Source organism: Cucurbita moschata, unplaced genomic scaffold (assembly GCF_002738365.1).
Source record: "Cucurbita moschata cultivar Rifu unplaced genomic scaffold, Cmos_1.0 Cmo_Scf00003, whole genome shotgun sequence".
NCBI lineage: Eukaryota > Viridiplantae > Streptophyta > Magnoliopsida > Cucurbitales > Cucurbitaceae > Cucurbita > Cucurbita moschata.
Genome location: NW_019268519.1, coordinates 4119964 through 4133794, shown reverse-complemented (window position 1 = coordinate 4133794; position 13831 = coordinate 4119964). Strand labels below are relative to the sequence as shown.

General features: G+C 32.5%; 1 protein-coding gene across 1 annotated transcript in view; it reads left to right on the top strand.

Annotated features, from left to right (window-relative positions):
• The window catches only part of LOC111436119 (callose synthase 9-like), a 44930-nt gene that overhangs the window by 25420 nt on the left and 5679 nt on the right, over positions 1-13831 (top strand). The window contains 26 exon segments of the mRNA XM_023073806.1: positions 335-437; positions 569-692; positions 777-966; positions 1099-1151; positions 1333-1393; positions 1467-1548; positions 3196-3245; positions 3492-3578; positions 4994-5079; positions 5182-5206; positions 6263-6357; positions 6498-6579; positions 6695-6855; positions 7209-7329; positions 7747-7844; positions 7920-8010; positions 8229-8389; positions 8504-8613; positions 9554-9688; positions 11382-11527; positions 11529-11701; positions 11858-11972; positions 12250-12369; positions 12909-13024; positions 13192-13275; positions 13375-13487. Coding sequence (XP_022929574.1) covers positions 335-437; positions 569-692; positions 777-966; positions 1099-1151; positions 1333-1393; positions 1467-1548; positions 3196-3245; positions 3492-3578; positions 4994-5079; positions 5182-5206; positions 6263-6357; positions 6498-6579; positions 6695-6855; positions 7209-7329; positions 7747-7844; positions 7920-8010; positions 8229-8389; positions 8504-8613; positions 9554-9688; positions 11382-11527; positions 11529-11701; positions 11858-11972; positions 12250-12369; positions 12909-13024; positions 13192-13275; positions 13375-13487 — 2782 coding nt within the window.

Here is a 13831-nt window from a genome sequence, read left to right as displayed (position 1 = left end):
AAAAAAAAAAAAAAAAAAAAAAAAAAAAAAAAAAAAAAAAAAAAAAAAAAAAAAAAAAAAAAAAAAAAAAGAATCAGTGAAGAAATACACCAAACTGCTGGTTTAGAGCTCCTGCTTGAAACAAACCAATTGTTAGCGTTAAGAAAAAGTTATGAAGAAAAAAAGGAAGAGCAACTAGATACCTCGTTAGGATGGTACCCTCGATACATATATTTTTCTTAATGCTGTTTCCTGTTGTGTATGCTAGTTGAGACCATGAGGTGTTACTGAGTTGGATTAGAATTTCTGCATTTTCATTTATTTAATTATCTTTATCACATTATTATGCTCACAGGCTCTGACCATAGTTGCATTTAACAATGGAAACTTTAATATGAAGACCCTGCTGGAAGTTCTGAGTCTTGGTCCGACGTTTGTCGTTATGAAGTTTATTGAGAGTATGTGCTATTCTAGTCATTTCTACTGAAAGTATTAGATGCTGATTTGTTTTCTTATCTTGTGTGCAGTAGCATGAAAGAATTATCTTTGTTCTAAAAATTTCTATTGCTCTACATGGACTTCTATCCAGGTGTTCTAGACATCCTAATGATGTATGGGGCATACTCTACTTCAAGGCGCCTTGCTATTTCTCGAATTTTTCTTCGTTTCCTTTGGTTCAGTATTGCTTCTGCTTCGATAACGTTTCTTTATGTGTATGTATTTCTGGCTTTTTTGTCCCTGTTATCATTTTTATCTCCACAAGATGTTTAGTATTATTTTTATCTATTCTCTTACAGGAAAGCTCTTCAGGAGGGTAGTAACCCAAATGCAGAAAGGGTGATGTTTAGACTATATGTAATCGTGATTGGAATATACGGTGGTGTGCAGCTTTTCCTCAGTATTCTGATGCGTATACCTGCTTTCCATCTTCTAACAAATCAATGTGATCGGTGGCCTCTTGTTCGCTTTTTCAAGTGGATGCGACAGGTTTCACCTTCTAATGCTTGCTTTTTTTTTTGTTCTTTCCTGCTTGTGCAATGTGGCCTCCTCAATTTCAGTTGATGTACGTTATTTTGTTGAATCTGTACTTTCTTTTGCTTCTGAAATTTGATTTATTAGGAACGGTACTATGTTGGACGTGGGATGTATGAGAGGACTACTGATTTTATCAAGTAAGTTTCTGAAGTTTTTTGATCTGAGCCATTGGTGTTCCTTGTAAATTTTTCCATGTACCTCCCTCCCCTTCCCCCAGTTAATTTCTTGTTTAGGTTGTTGCCTTCTTAAGTGCTCAATAGTATGGAGTAACTAAGTTTTGTTTATGTGCATGTAGAAATTCTCAATCTCATTTTGCAGGTACATGCTCTTGTGGGTAATCATTCTGGGTGGAAAATTCGCATTTGCCTATTTTCTTCAGGTTAATTATGGTGTTTATGCAATGATATCTATCTCTAGGCATGGAAACTGAAGACTTAACTCGTCTCTTGCAGATCAAGCCTCTTGTTAAACCTACCAGGCTTATTGTGAACATGAAAGATCTAAGATATTCGTGGCATGACTTTGTGTCTAAGAGTAAGTTAGAATATTATCATTTCATTTTGTGTTGTAGGCCACGTCTGTTGATTTTCTATTAAATTCTTTTTTCTTTATTTGGTGGAAGTATCATGCCTACTATTGTTTGTATTATCTGCCTTTTGATCTGAAGTTTCTGTTTATGGATTTGATTATCAAGAATCCTTTGTCCTTGTCGCTAAAAGTAACTCCATTAAAGTTCTATTATCTATGGTTATCAATGCATATTAACCTCTTTATCAACTTTTTCTGAATGGGAAACTTGAAGAATAGAGATTAACAAAATATTTAGGTTAACGAAATCTTTATGCAACCTTAAACAGAAGATCATCAACAGATGATCTTCTAGATCCTTCGACTCCTCGATGGCGCACACGACATTCTCGAAATTCTTGGTTAGTGACCACAAAATTAGCTCCACAACCTACCGCTCCTTGAGGGTTTCACCCTTGAACAGTAGACATCCCCATNAGCCCAATTTAAAATTGCAAACTATAACACAAAAAAAAAAAAAAAAAAAAAAAAAAAAAAAAAAAAAAAAAAAAATCAGACACTTGCAGGAAGATTCATTTACGTTTCACACACATTCTAACATTGCTATTGCAGTTAATGTGGTAAGTTGGTATATGCATACCCCAAAACTGACTCACTTTAAAGTCATCTATAGGATTTTAAGATACTTAAAAGGTACTACTGCAAAAGGTATATTGTTTAAGAAGCAAGATCATTTGCAGGTTAAAGTTATACTAATGATAATGCTGACTGGGCAGGCAAAAAAAAAAAAAAAAGAAAAAAAGAAAGTTTAGTGGCTAGAAGTAGTGTTGAAGCTTATTTTAGGGCTTTACCCCATGGTTTTGTGAGGGTATATAGACAAAGAAACTATTGAAACAATCAAAGTTCTCTTAAACGATGCTAGTGCATATTTATTGTGGCAACAAGGCATGCCAGGACAAAACATATCGAAGTTGATAGACATTTCATATTGATTTAGGAGTAATATGCATTCCCTACCTTCCTACAATAGAGCAATTTGTTGATGTGTTAAAGAAGGGGCTCCCAAAGTTACAAGTTTATATGATGATTAACAAGCTGGTAATGGAAGATATCTTCAAACTAGCTTGAGGGAGAGTCTTGGTTATTTCTGATTTTAGCGAATCAGATTTACTTGAAATTTATCTTCTTATTTGTACAAGGGTGTTTCTTCTATTTAAGAACTCCTTTCTTCCCATAATAAAAATATACAAATATTTTGCATATTATTCAATAGGTTTTATTCCTTTGGACTGTAGCCCTTTCTTAATTTAGTTGGACTCCTTTTTTGGCTGTCTTTTTGTATGCCTGATCTTGTACGGCTGTTTTTCCTGTCTCCTTTACATTCTTTCTTTTATCTCATCAATAAAATATCAACTAGAACCAAAATCTTTTCATCCTCTGCCATTTGTATATATGGAGAGATGTCCCTAACAGAAAGAAAAGTTACTTGATATATGATTTACGTCTTCAACCTTGCTGCTATAGTTTTTCTCCTTATTTTGTCTTTTTAACCTTTTGATGAAGAGAAACCTTTCAGAAATAAGAAAAAAAAATTATTTATGACAATTAGCTTTTAGGCTGTCTGACTTCTGAAATCCTGTGTCGTATTTGCAGATAATCATAATGCTTTGACGGTTCTTAGCTTATGGGCTCCAGTGTTTGCTGTAAGTTTAAATTTTGTAATCAACGAGGTGATACAAGTCACTTTGTTAGTTTGTTGTCAATGAGCTGATATAAATCAATTATGATAAACAGATACAAGTCACTTTGTTGTGATATTTTTCCTGAATGTCATGAAAACTAATAGCTATATATAGTTATCGTTGGATTAGGAGGATTCAAATTTATTTTTATTTCTTGTCTTTAATGGGCGTACCGTTTACTTTTCTCTATTTAATTTATGGTTGTAGATTTACATCTTGGACCTTCATGTGTTCTATACCATTGTATCTGCTATTTGGGGTTTCTTAATTGGTGCAAGAGATCGTCTTGGAGAGGTACTAGTTGATTCTTATTGAGCTTATGCATTTCCCCATTCTTGATATGAAATAAATTAGGAAAAATATTTATTTTTTACCTTGTATTAAATCAGATGGGATCAATTTTAACCACTAAGTTTTTATTTTGTACCAGTGGACCTGAAATTTGAATAAGCCGTTAAATGATATTCTTCTTCTAATCAAATTAGATAATATAAACAAAGACAACGAATAAATCACCTAAATGCTTACAGATAAAACATCTAAAATTCAGCTAGAAAAATGCCACGCTTAGCCATAGGAGAAAGCCAATCCCAATCATAATTGATCACAAATGATTGAACCATGGTGGAGCTGCATAAAAATGCTCAAACTTGGTACAAAAATGTGCAAGCCTAAAAAAAGTAAAAACAAATCTACAAAATTAGTCTAAATCAATCACAAGAATGCACACATGTAGTTTCAAATTCAAAGACGACATGATTTAGCTACCTACAGCTATTAATTTCACCTTGTATTCAAATTTAAGATTAAGATTCAATTGGATAAAATTAAAATTTAAGGTCATGTTTCTTATAGGTAGAATGGGAATGAAGGGATGAGAAAGATAAAAAATTATTTTACAACTTTTACACTAATGGGAAAAATTATTTAATTTTATTCTATTATGAAATATTAAAATTTTATGTTTTGTTTTTTCAATTAGTTAGTTCTAAATAACAACTATATTTAATCTTATTTATATTGTTCCAATTTTATCAGACGTCACAAAGGAACTAATTAATTATTATTGTTATTATTATATAAACAGTAAAGATAAAATTCATTGTAGTTAAGCCCCCACAAGGTGACCTCGTTGAATATGGCCTATGGTCTCTAAGCAATGTCTACCAAGAGGTCACATGTTTGAATCTTCAGTTGAATTTGATCCGAAAATCTTTGAGATCTCCTAAGTTTAGGCCTTGGGCCGTGCAGAGACTTGAAAAAAAAAATTAATCATTATCATTAAATAGTATGACAATAAATAGTATAACAATATCACTGAATAATATTCTTTATTAATAATTGTTATTAAGACAATGTTTATTACTGCTAAGGTATATTAATTAATATGCATCATCAATAAGATTATGGAAGGTATTCTAGTAATTATAACGGGTCATTCCTTGTAAACGACATGAATAGGCTAATTTTAAAACTAGCTCACTCAGCCAAGTACAAAGGTTGTAAATCGACCTTTTTCTTATAATTTAATTTTGTTGATGTGATTAAGTTATGTAGAGGTTTGGTTTTAAATCTAACAAGTCAACGACTGCACATGCTTGAATGCATGAAAGCCTTGGTTTTAGTACAGTAGTTGAAGTCAAATTATCCCCTTCTCATTTTTTGAACTTTTAAAATTTGTTCTATTTTCTTTTTTTTATTACCTTCAGATTAGATCATTGGAATCGCTTCATAAGCTGTTTGAACAGTTTCCTGGAGCCTTTATGAACACTTTACACGCTATGCCCCGGGACAGGTTTGAATATTTCTCATAAGATGCCAATCTAAACTTCATTTTTTCTTTAAACAAAAGTTTCTCCGTTTATCTGGTCTCTAACTGTAAACGCGTCTTTTGCAGGATTTCAAATCAGTCTTCAACTCCGGTGAGTTCCCTACTTGCCTCCTTGCTTCAGAAATATGCTTGATTTACTCTGGTCGGCCTCAAATAGGATTCCCCGCCCCCCCCCCAAATTAGAAATATTCTTTTAGTTGAACTTCGGAAAATATTCTGACCTGTTCAAGCTCTGTAGAGTGATTAAATATTTTGAAGTATATGAATGTTATTATTTATCATCACCCCTGAATCAATTTTCTCAATCCTGCCTGAAGTGCCAACAAGAGGAAAACATAAATTTCTAAGATCTGACACTTCAATTAGATAGTCTGACTAGTGTCTGGACTGCCATATTTTCCTCGTGTCAGCCAAGGGCATGCTACCAGAAAATTATTGTATGAATGCGTTGTAGATTTTAAAATGCTATTGTAACTTAAAAGTATAGTTGCTGGTAGGTTTAGGGAGGATGGCTGAAGTGCTGCATTTGGAGATTAGGAGTTGAGTCTCAGAAACAGTAAAAGGAGGTTGTTAGGCATATGAAACTGGGTTGGATAGATGATAAGCTAAGAATCACGGATATACATACAGCACCACATAGACACTATACTTGTCATTTTCAAAATTCTAAGACATTGGCATGATAAGGATATATTTATTAATATATATTATTTTTAGAATGAAGGAAATTCAGTGTCCATTAGTTTATGCATTAAATGCTTAAAAATGAGTTTAATGTATTTTACTCTCAAAATTTATTACTTCGTCTATTTAGTTTGCTTTGCAAGTGTTCCATACCTGTTTAACAAACATTGGACGTATATTGACTTTGTACAATGCTGCCTATCACATCTGCTGTGCTAACAACTGTCTGATTCGTGTCCAACGAGTGTTGTAGCATCCATGTTTAACCATACTAGCCAAACTTAATTGTCCATGCTTCTTAGATGATAGGTTTTGATGATCATATTACTTTGCTTCCTTAAATGCCTCTATTTATGCAATATTTTTGCTTGTCATCATCTTATCTCGAGTGTCTACGAGCACTATTTTTGCTTGTGATTTTTCTAAAGTTTTAGTGCAAACATGTTCTGCTGTTTATATCAAGGTTGTTGAAAAAGATAAGTTTGATGCTGCCCGATTTTCTCCCTTCTGGAATGAAATCATAGCAAGTTTAAGGGAAGAAGATTATATTACAAACTTGTGAGTATATTTTCTAGAGATTCTTTCTGTTATTTGCCTTTCACGTTCTCTTATCTGTTGCTGTTGATTTTTTTAGATTGTTTCTATTGCCTCAATGTCGTTTTTCTTTTCTTTAATTTGAATTTTTTCTGGTTTTGTAGGGAATCGGAGTTGCTTCAAATGCCTAAAAACAAGGGTAATCTTCCCCTGGTTCAGTGGCCCCTTTTTCTTCTTGCCAGCAAGGTCAGCTTGCAGTCATAAAATGGAACTTGAATAACTATGCTTTTTAATACTTGATGTTTTGACTCACTGAGTTCCAATTATGTACAACATTTTCATTGTGGTTATGGAACTGTAGATATTTCTAGCAAAGGATATTGCTGTTGAGAGACGGGATTCACAAGACGAGTTGTGGGAGCGTATTTCAAGAGATGACTATATGAAATATGCAGTACAGGAATGTTACCACGCAATTAAGCTTATCTTAACGGAATTACTGGTTGGGGAAGGAAGGACGTGGTATTTACCTTGTTGTCTCCATATTTTTTTTCTTTGTAATAAGCTCAATAATGAGATATATGCAAACCTCGAGTGTTCTTACCAAAAAGAGTTATGTGAGGAAGACTTATATCTTCCTAGAGCAGGAGTTGAGGCGAGCATTAAAGTTTAAAAGAAAAAGAAAGGATAGACTCTGCAATTGATTAGCATAGAAAAAATGTGTATTGCTGACATGCAAAGAACAAACGTGTTCTATCCTCCACCTCTCTACTCTATACTTTCCCTTTCATATACAATCCTATCCAAAAACGTTATGATGCATAAAAGTTAAATTTTTGCAAAAAAGCCATTCTGAATTGTTTGCACTTTTTCAGGGTTGAAAGGGTATTTGAAGACATTCAAGCTAGTATAGCAAACAATTCCATTCAAAATGACTTCCAGCTAAATAAGCTACCACTTGTGATTACAAGAGTAACTGCTCTGACGGGTATTCTGGTTCGTATTTACAAACTTTTAAACTGGATCATGTAATTCTATCTATATTTTCATTGTGGCTTTTTCATATTAAAAAGAAAAGAATAAAAATGAAAAGCAAGAGAGAAAAAAAGTGGTTCTACCTTGTTGAGAAACATCAGATATGGTTTTTATTGTCAACTTCCTTTCAAAGGAGCATGTTCACTTACATTATGTACTAATAGTATATCATGAAATTGATTATTGAATTGTACCTAAGACTATATTGTCAAATTGTGACGTGTAGCCCCTGAATAGTTGTATTGATCTTTATGGAAGAAAATTGCCAAAAGTTTACATTTTAGCGCCTCACATGCACTTTGTTGATAATTGGTCAAACTCATTGCATTTTATACATATATATTTTCTGTATTTCACTTTGATTATGACATTGTACAGAAAGAACCAGAAACTCCGGAGCTCGAAATAGGTGCTGTTAAGGCTGTTCAAGATTTGTATGATGTTGTGCACCATGATATCCTTTTTGGTGACAAGAGGTCTGAAGCTTGTTAGTTATTTGAGGTTTTTATATCTTGAATTATCCTTTGACATGTAACGTTCCATTTTTCTAGGGGGCATTATGAAACATGGAACATATTGGTAAAAGCTAGAAATGAAGGTCGCCTGTTTACAAAGTTAAATTGGCCCAAAGATCCAGAATTGGTATTTACTTTTTTTAATTCCTCGTTCTTCAATTTTGTTCATGTTGCTTTCATTATTTTATGAGATTGAATTGTTTCTATGCTTGTATAGTTGTTTGGTGGGGAGGGCCTCGTCAATCTTCTGTCCTTAGGCTGGGCCCTCTTTTGTGTTTAATACATCTCTGTTTCATATATTTAATATATATATACATATATTGAGTTGTTGCTATCATTCGGCAGAAATCTCAAGTGAAAAGATTACATTCGCTGTTAACCATAAAAGATTCAGCTTCAAATATTCCAGTTAATCTTGAGGCCAGACGTAGACTGCAATTCTTTACAAATTCACTTTTCATGGCTATGCCAAAGCCAAAACCTGTTCGTCAGATGCTTTCTTTCAGGTGGTGCTTCTTTCTATGGCATCTTTTGTTCATATATTTTATTAATTTCTTTTCCCTTTTTTGAAGTTTCATCTTTTGTCTTTCCTTCCATCTTAATCCTATCTTTTAATGCAGTGTATTTACTCCATATTATTCTGAGACGGTGCTCTATAGTATGGGGGAACTCCTGAAGAAAAATGAGGATGGCATAACAACTTTGTTTTACTTGCAAAAAATTTATCCAGGTATTTTATATGAATTTTACATTGATATTTTTTTTAACGAGAAGTCAAGCTTACATTCTGTAGAAATGAAAGAATACAAAATAAAAGGACCATGGGCATACAAAGAAACAGTCCACACTAAAGGAGCCAAGCCCCTAACTGAAAGGGCTCCACTCCCTAGGAATAAAACCTGGTCGGTAATTACAAAAATATTTGTTAACCGATGTCCAAACAGTGACATTAAACCTCCCAAGGAACTAAACCTTTTCACATGAGCTCTCTATATTCCTAACCACCCTATCACTCATTTCAAGCCAAAGACCCTAAAGGGTATCAAAAGATTTCCTTCATCCTAGATTTGCGCTCCCTCACCTCACAAGAACAAGCAAAGTGATACTTCCAAGGACATTACTTCCAAATCTCTGAACATACTCTTGCAGAGAATGCATCGTTGAGGGCCCACCATGCAGGAAGAATGACTCAAAATTGATCCATAATGTTCACTATGCCAAGCTAGACCTACCAACTATGTAATTTCACCTTCTTTGGAATTTTATCTTTTCACGAGTATAAGGACGGACAACCATGATAGAAAAATTGCTTAAATATGGAGAAAAGAGCTACAAGCAAACTCCTTAGATAGATTGTGCTACTTGTGGTCTCATCATACCAAATCATCCATCTTTGTTCGATGAACACTTTGAAAGTCAGAAACTTGATCGTACTCATTTGGCTCATAGATGTAATTGGAAATTGTTAGATACAAATGAAATTTGTAATTTAATTTATATCTTTTTAGTGCATTCTCAACACAACTCATTTTCATAAGTTCTGGACATTTATGCACTTCCATCAGTGATTTCTTTTTTGGTGTATGTGTTCTTGCTGACCGTTTTTTCTTTTGTCCTCGTTTCTATTTTCTTTATCTTGCATTCCATGCTAACTACAAAAATCAATATAGATGAATGGAAGAACTTTCTTGCTCGAATTGGCCGAGATGAGAATGAAGTTGACCCAGAATCGTTTGATAACCCTAATGACATCCTTGCACTACGATTTTGGGCCTCTTATCGAGGACAGACATTAGCAAGAACTGGTAAATTCTTAAGCTGTCTTGAGGTTAATTCTTGTCCATCAAATTGTTTATTGACATGCCTACAATTTTGAGGATTACGTAGCTAAGGATAGATTAGTGATATTATATTTCAAAGATCATAAGTATTTACACGTGGGTTGCGCATCATCTTTTCATTGTATTTGATTATACCTATAAAATTTATTTGCTTTTTAAATAGTTGAATTTGTCCAAATACTATGACAATTTACAAGAAGACTTCTATTCAGAAAACAAAAAATAATTTTTGAGTACTATTAAATAAAGTCAAGCATCAAATTAGTGACTCTGGTTCTCATCCATTTAAGTCCTTTTTAGAATTTTTTTATTAGATTTTTAGTGGACTGTTTTTCTTTGTCCTGTCTGCGTTCTTCCATTTTCCCTTAAAAACTATACTTAAAAGCATGAGTCTTTAATCAAATTGATTCCGAACATTATTGATTGAATACTGACAAAATAAAATTCTTTTCATGAAGAATTATATCGACCTTTTTTTCTCTTTGTTGGCAATAACCTTACATTATTAAAATTATGTTGAGAATTATAAATTATTATTTTGTAGGTATAATATATATTTCAAGATTGTCAATGCTTAAAGATTGCAAATATGTTACTCAGTCCCTAATTTGAAATTTGGTCTCTGGTCTTTTAGAAAGTTTTAATTTAATCCTCTTTGTATTGAGTTTTTTTTTTTTCAATCACATTAGCATCATTAGATGTTAAAAGAAGGATAATATAAAATCAGTTGGTTTAATAAGGTTGTCATTGTTAGTATGCTAAATTTTTTATGGAAAAATTTCTATAACAACTAGCAATTTTCAGTCGAGTTATAACATGTTAAGTTTTATGCAGCGAGTAAGTTCTTATTTCATGGGTGGGTGATATGCCTATTTTATCAAATTAAAATATAGTATATTTATTCCAATATTGCATCATTATTTTATTAGTTACTATTTATGATTTGTGAAAATAAGGATTTGATTGAAAAGAAAAACAAAATGTCAGTGACCAAATTGAAAAAAGACTCGAACATTAAGGACTAAATTATATCTTTAGTCAAATGTAATAAGATTAAAGCTATCAAAACAGAGAGAGAGAGAGCTTAAAGCTATCGATCGCGTATCCAATTTATTAAGTGGAATTTACGTTGGTTTAAAAAAAATTTATTTTATTTATTTCACCCTACTTTTTTGCAATCTGTGAATTTAGTGTTATGTCATAGCTGATATTTTATCATTAGATTATTATGTATATTATTTTAATATCTCATGGATGGCACACATGATGATTTACTTATAAATTATCTTATATTAGTCCTAAAAATTAATATCTAAAACCTTAGCTCTAGTTATTAAAGATAACTAGCTTATTATATTTTTATTGAAATAATTATTTTATGTAATTTTAATAACTTATCCTTCTTTTTCTCTGTAGAATTACAATGAATATTTATTCTCAATTTTAACATATGAAACATTAAGTAGAAATCTGATCATATATTTATTTATTACAATAATATTTAATACTTTGAATTTAAGTATTAATAGCAATCTAGAAAATGGCTAGGAATATGAGGGCATTGTTGTCGAAAGATATTTTCTCCATTGTCCATTCTTATATTTTATGTAGTTCTAGATATACATGTATAGATTAAGCTGCGGGAGATTTTTTGCAGTTCGTGGAATGATGTACTATAGGAAAGCTCTTATGCTGCAGACTTATTTAGAAAGAGGAACTTGCGGAGGTCAGAACAATCACCTTACCTTTCTAGTTCATCCTCCTGAAATTCTATCATCTAACCATATGACGAATTTCAGATTTGGAAGCTGCCATTCCTTGTACTGATGCTACTGATACTCGGGGTTTCGATTTATCTCCTGAAGCACGTGCACAGGCAGATCTTAAATTTACGTATGTTGTGACCTGTCAGATATATGGAAGACAAAGAGAACAACAAAAACCTGAGGCTGCTGATATTGCATTGCTTATGCAAAGGTTGGTATTTCTTTTCCTATACTGAATCTTCCACAAAAGGAGTATTGCTATTTAACTCTTACTGGGGAAAATCTTATTGCGAAGTAGTAAATTTTTTAGCTTGAAAACCTATTTTATGTTTTAAATTTTCTTATCCTTTGAAATACTTTTTATTAGAAATGAAGCTCTTCGTGTTGCCTACATTGAAGATATTGAAACCCAAAAGGATGGTAAGGTGCAGAAAGAATTTTACTCAAAGCTGGTGAAGGCTGATATCAATGGAAAAGATAAGGTCTTATTTCTTTCTTTTCCCTTTCAATATTCATAATATTTTTTCTTCTCGAGCTGTCATCTCTTCTGATGTTTTTTATTTATCAACTCCTTATATATAGTTATGCGCACTCTTTACAAGAAACAATTTGTAAATTTAGGGTCGGTGGTTTATTCCTTAATTGATCTTGGTCTTTCTTACAGTAGCCCGTTAAGTTATAACATGTCTGAAATGTTTTTATTTCTTCTACCTTACACCTCTTGATTGATTTATCTTTGCCATTTTCCCCATTGTGTAGGAGATATATTCCATCAAATTGCCTGGAGATCCAAAGTTGGGTGAAGGAAAGCCTGAGAATCAAAATCATGCTGTTATTTTTACTCGTGGAAATGCTGTTCAGACAATTGATATGAATCAGGTGACTATTATTTTTAATTTTATTGTTCCTTTTATTATTTCTTGATTTAAAGAATTCAACTCAAATTCGTTATGTAGGCAGAAAGCTTATTTATATTCTGGCTTTCTCCGTTGGTAGTATTAGATTTCAAGTTTACCAGTTGTCTTAAGTTCCTTTATTTATGTGAGTGGTGTCTATGCTTGTTTGACATGAAACAAGATTATGAAAGAAACAGGTATAAAAATAAGGATAAGGAATTCTCGGTTTATAATTTCTTTAAAGACAAGAAAAGATATGCCTTTTAAAAATGATTTGTATGCAGACACGAATATGGTAGAAAATTGTTCCATCTAAACAATTTATTGAAAGAAAAAAACACGAGTGTATAGTGTAAGTTTCTCAATGAAGCCAACATTAGGACATATGTAAGTGTAGATGTCTATGCTCCACACTCTCCCATATATAATGAACACGGTTTGTGGCTCATGAAACATAGTAGCTTTGTGTCAAAAAAAAAAACATCTTGATTGGTTGTAACATGTGCGATTTTTGAAATCTAGGATAATTACTTTGAAGAAGCATTGAAAATGAGAAATCTTCTTGAGGAATTTGGTGAGGATCATGGTATTCGTCCTCCTACCATACTGGGTGTCAGGGAACATGTATTTACGGGCAGGTACTTCCCATTGCAGCCAATAACTCCCATCCTTTTTCTTAACTATTTTTTCATATTAAGTAATAATCGCTTCATGGGCAGGTACTTTCCATTGCAGCCAATAATTCCCATCCTTCTTCTTAACTATTTTTTTTTCAAGTAAAGTAATAATCGCTTCATCTGTGTAGTGTTTCATCTCTGGCCTCATTCATGTCAAATCAAGAAGCTAGTTTTGTGACTCTTGGTCAGCGTGTTCTGGCAAATCCCTTGAAGTATGTACTCGCCATAATCTAATCAATATTTTATGTTACTATTTTCTGACTTTTCTTTCAAGTTTGCACTTTGGAGTAACTCTTTTACCAATTGGTCAGAGTTCGTATGCATTATGGCCATCCAGATGTTTTTGATAGGGTTTTTCATCTAACACGAGGTGGCTTCAGCAAGGCCTCCCGTGTTATCAACATTAGTGAAGATATCTATGCAGGTATCGTCTTTTACTTGCTGTAATGGATTTATGTGGATTTAGTTCATTTAAATTACATCTTTACTCAGATGCACTCTAATGGCTTGTTTTTGTTATACCATGTATAGAATCCACAGCTACTGAATAGTTGGTTCCCTTGTGATGTGATTGATATATTTTGTTCATTTGCAAAGAGATTTTGTTTCCCTGGTAAAGTAACTAAGCAAGAAATTATATCTGATAATTGAAAATTTCTGAAACAGGTTGCTTCCATTAGTTTTCTTTTTCTTTTTCTTTTTTTTTTCCTTTTTTTTTTTTTTTTTTTTTTTTTTTTTTTTTTTTTTTTTTTTTTTTTTTTTTTTTTT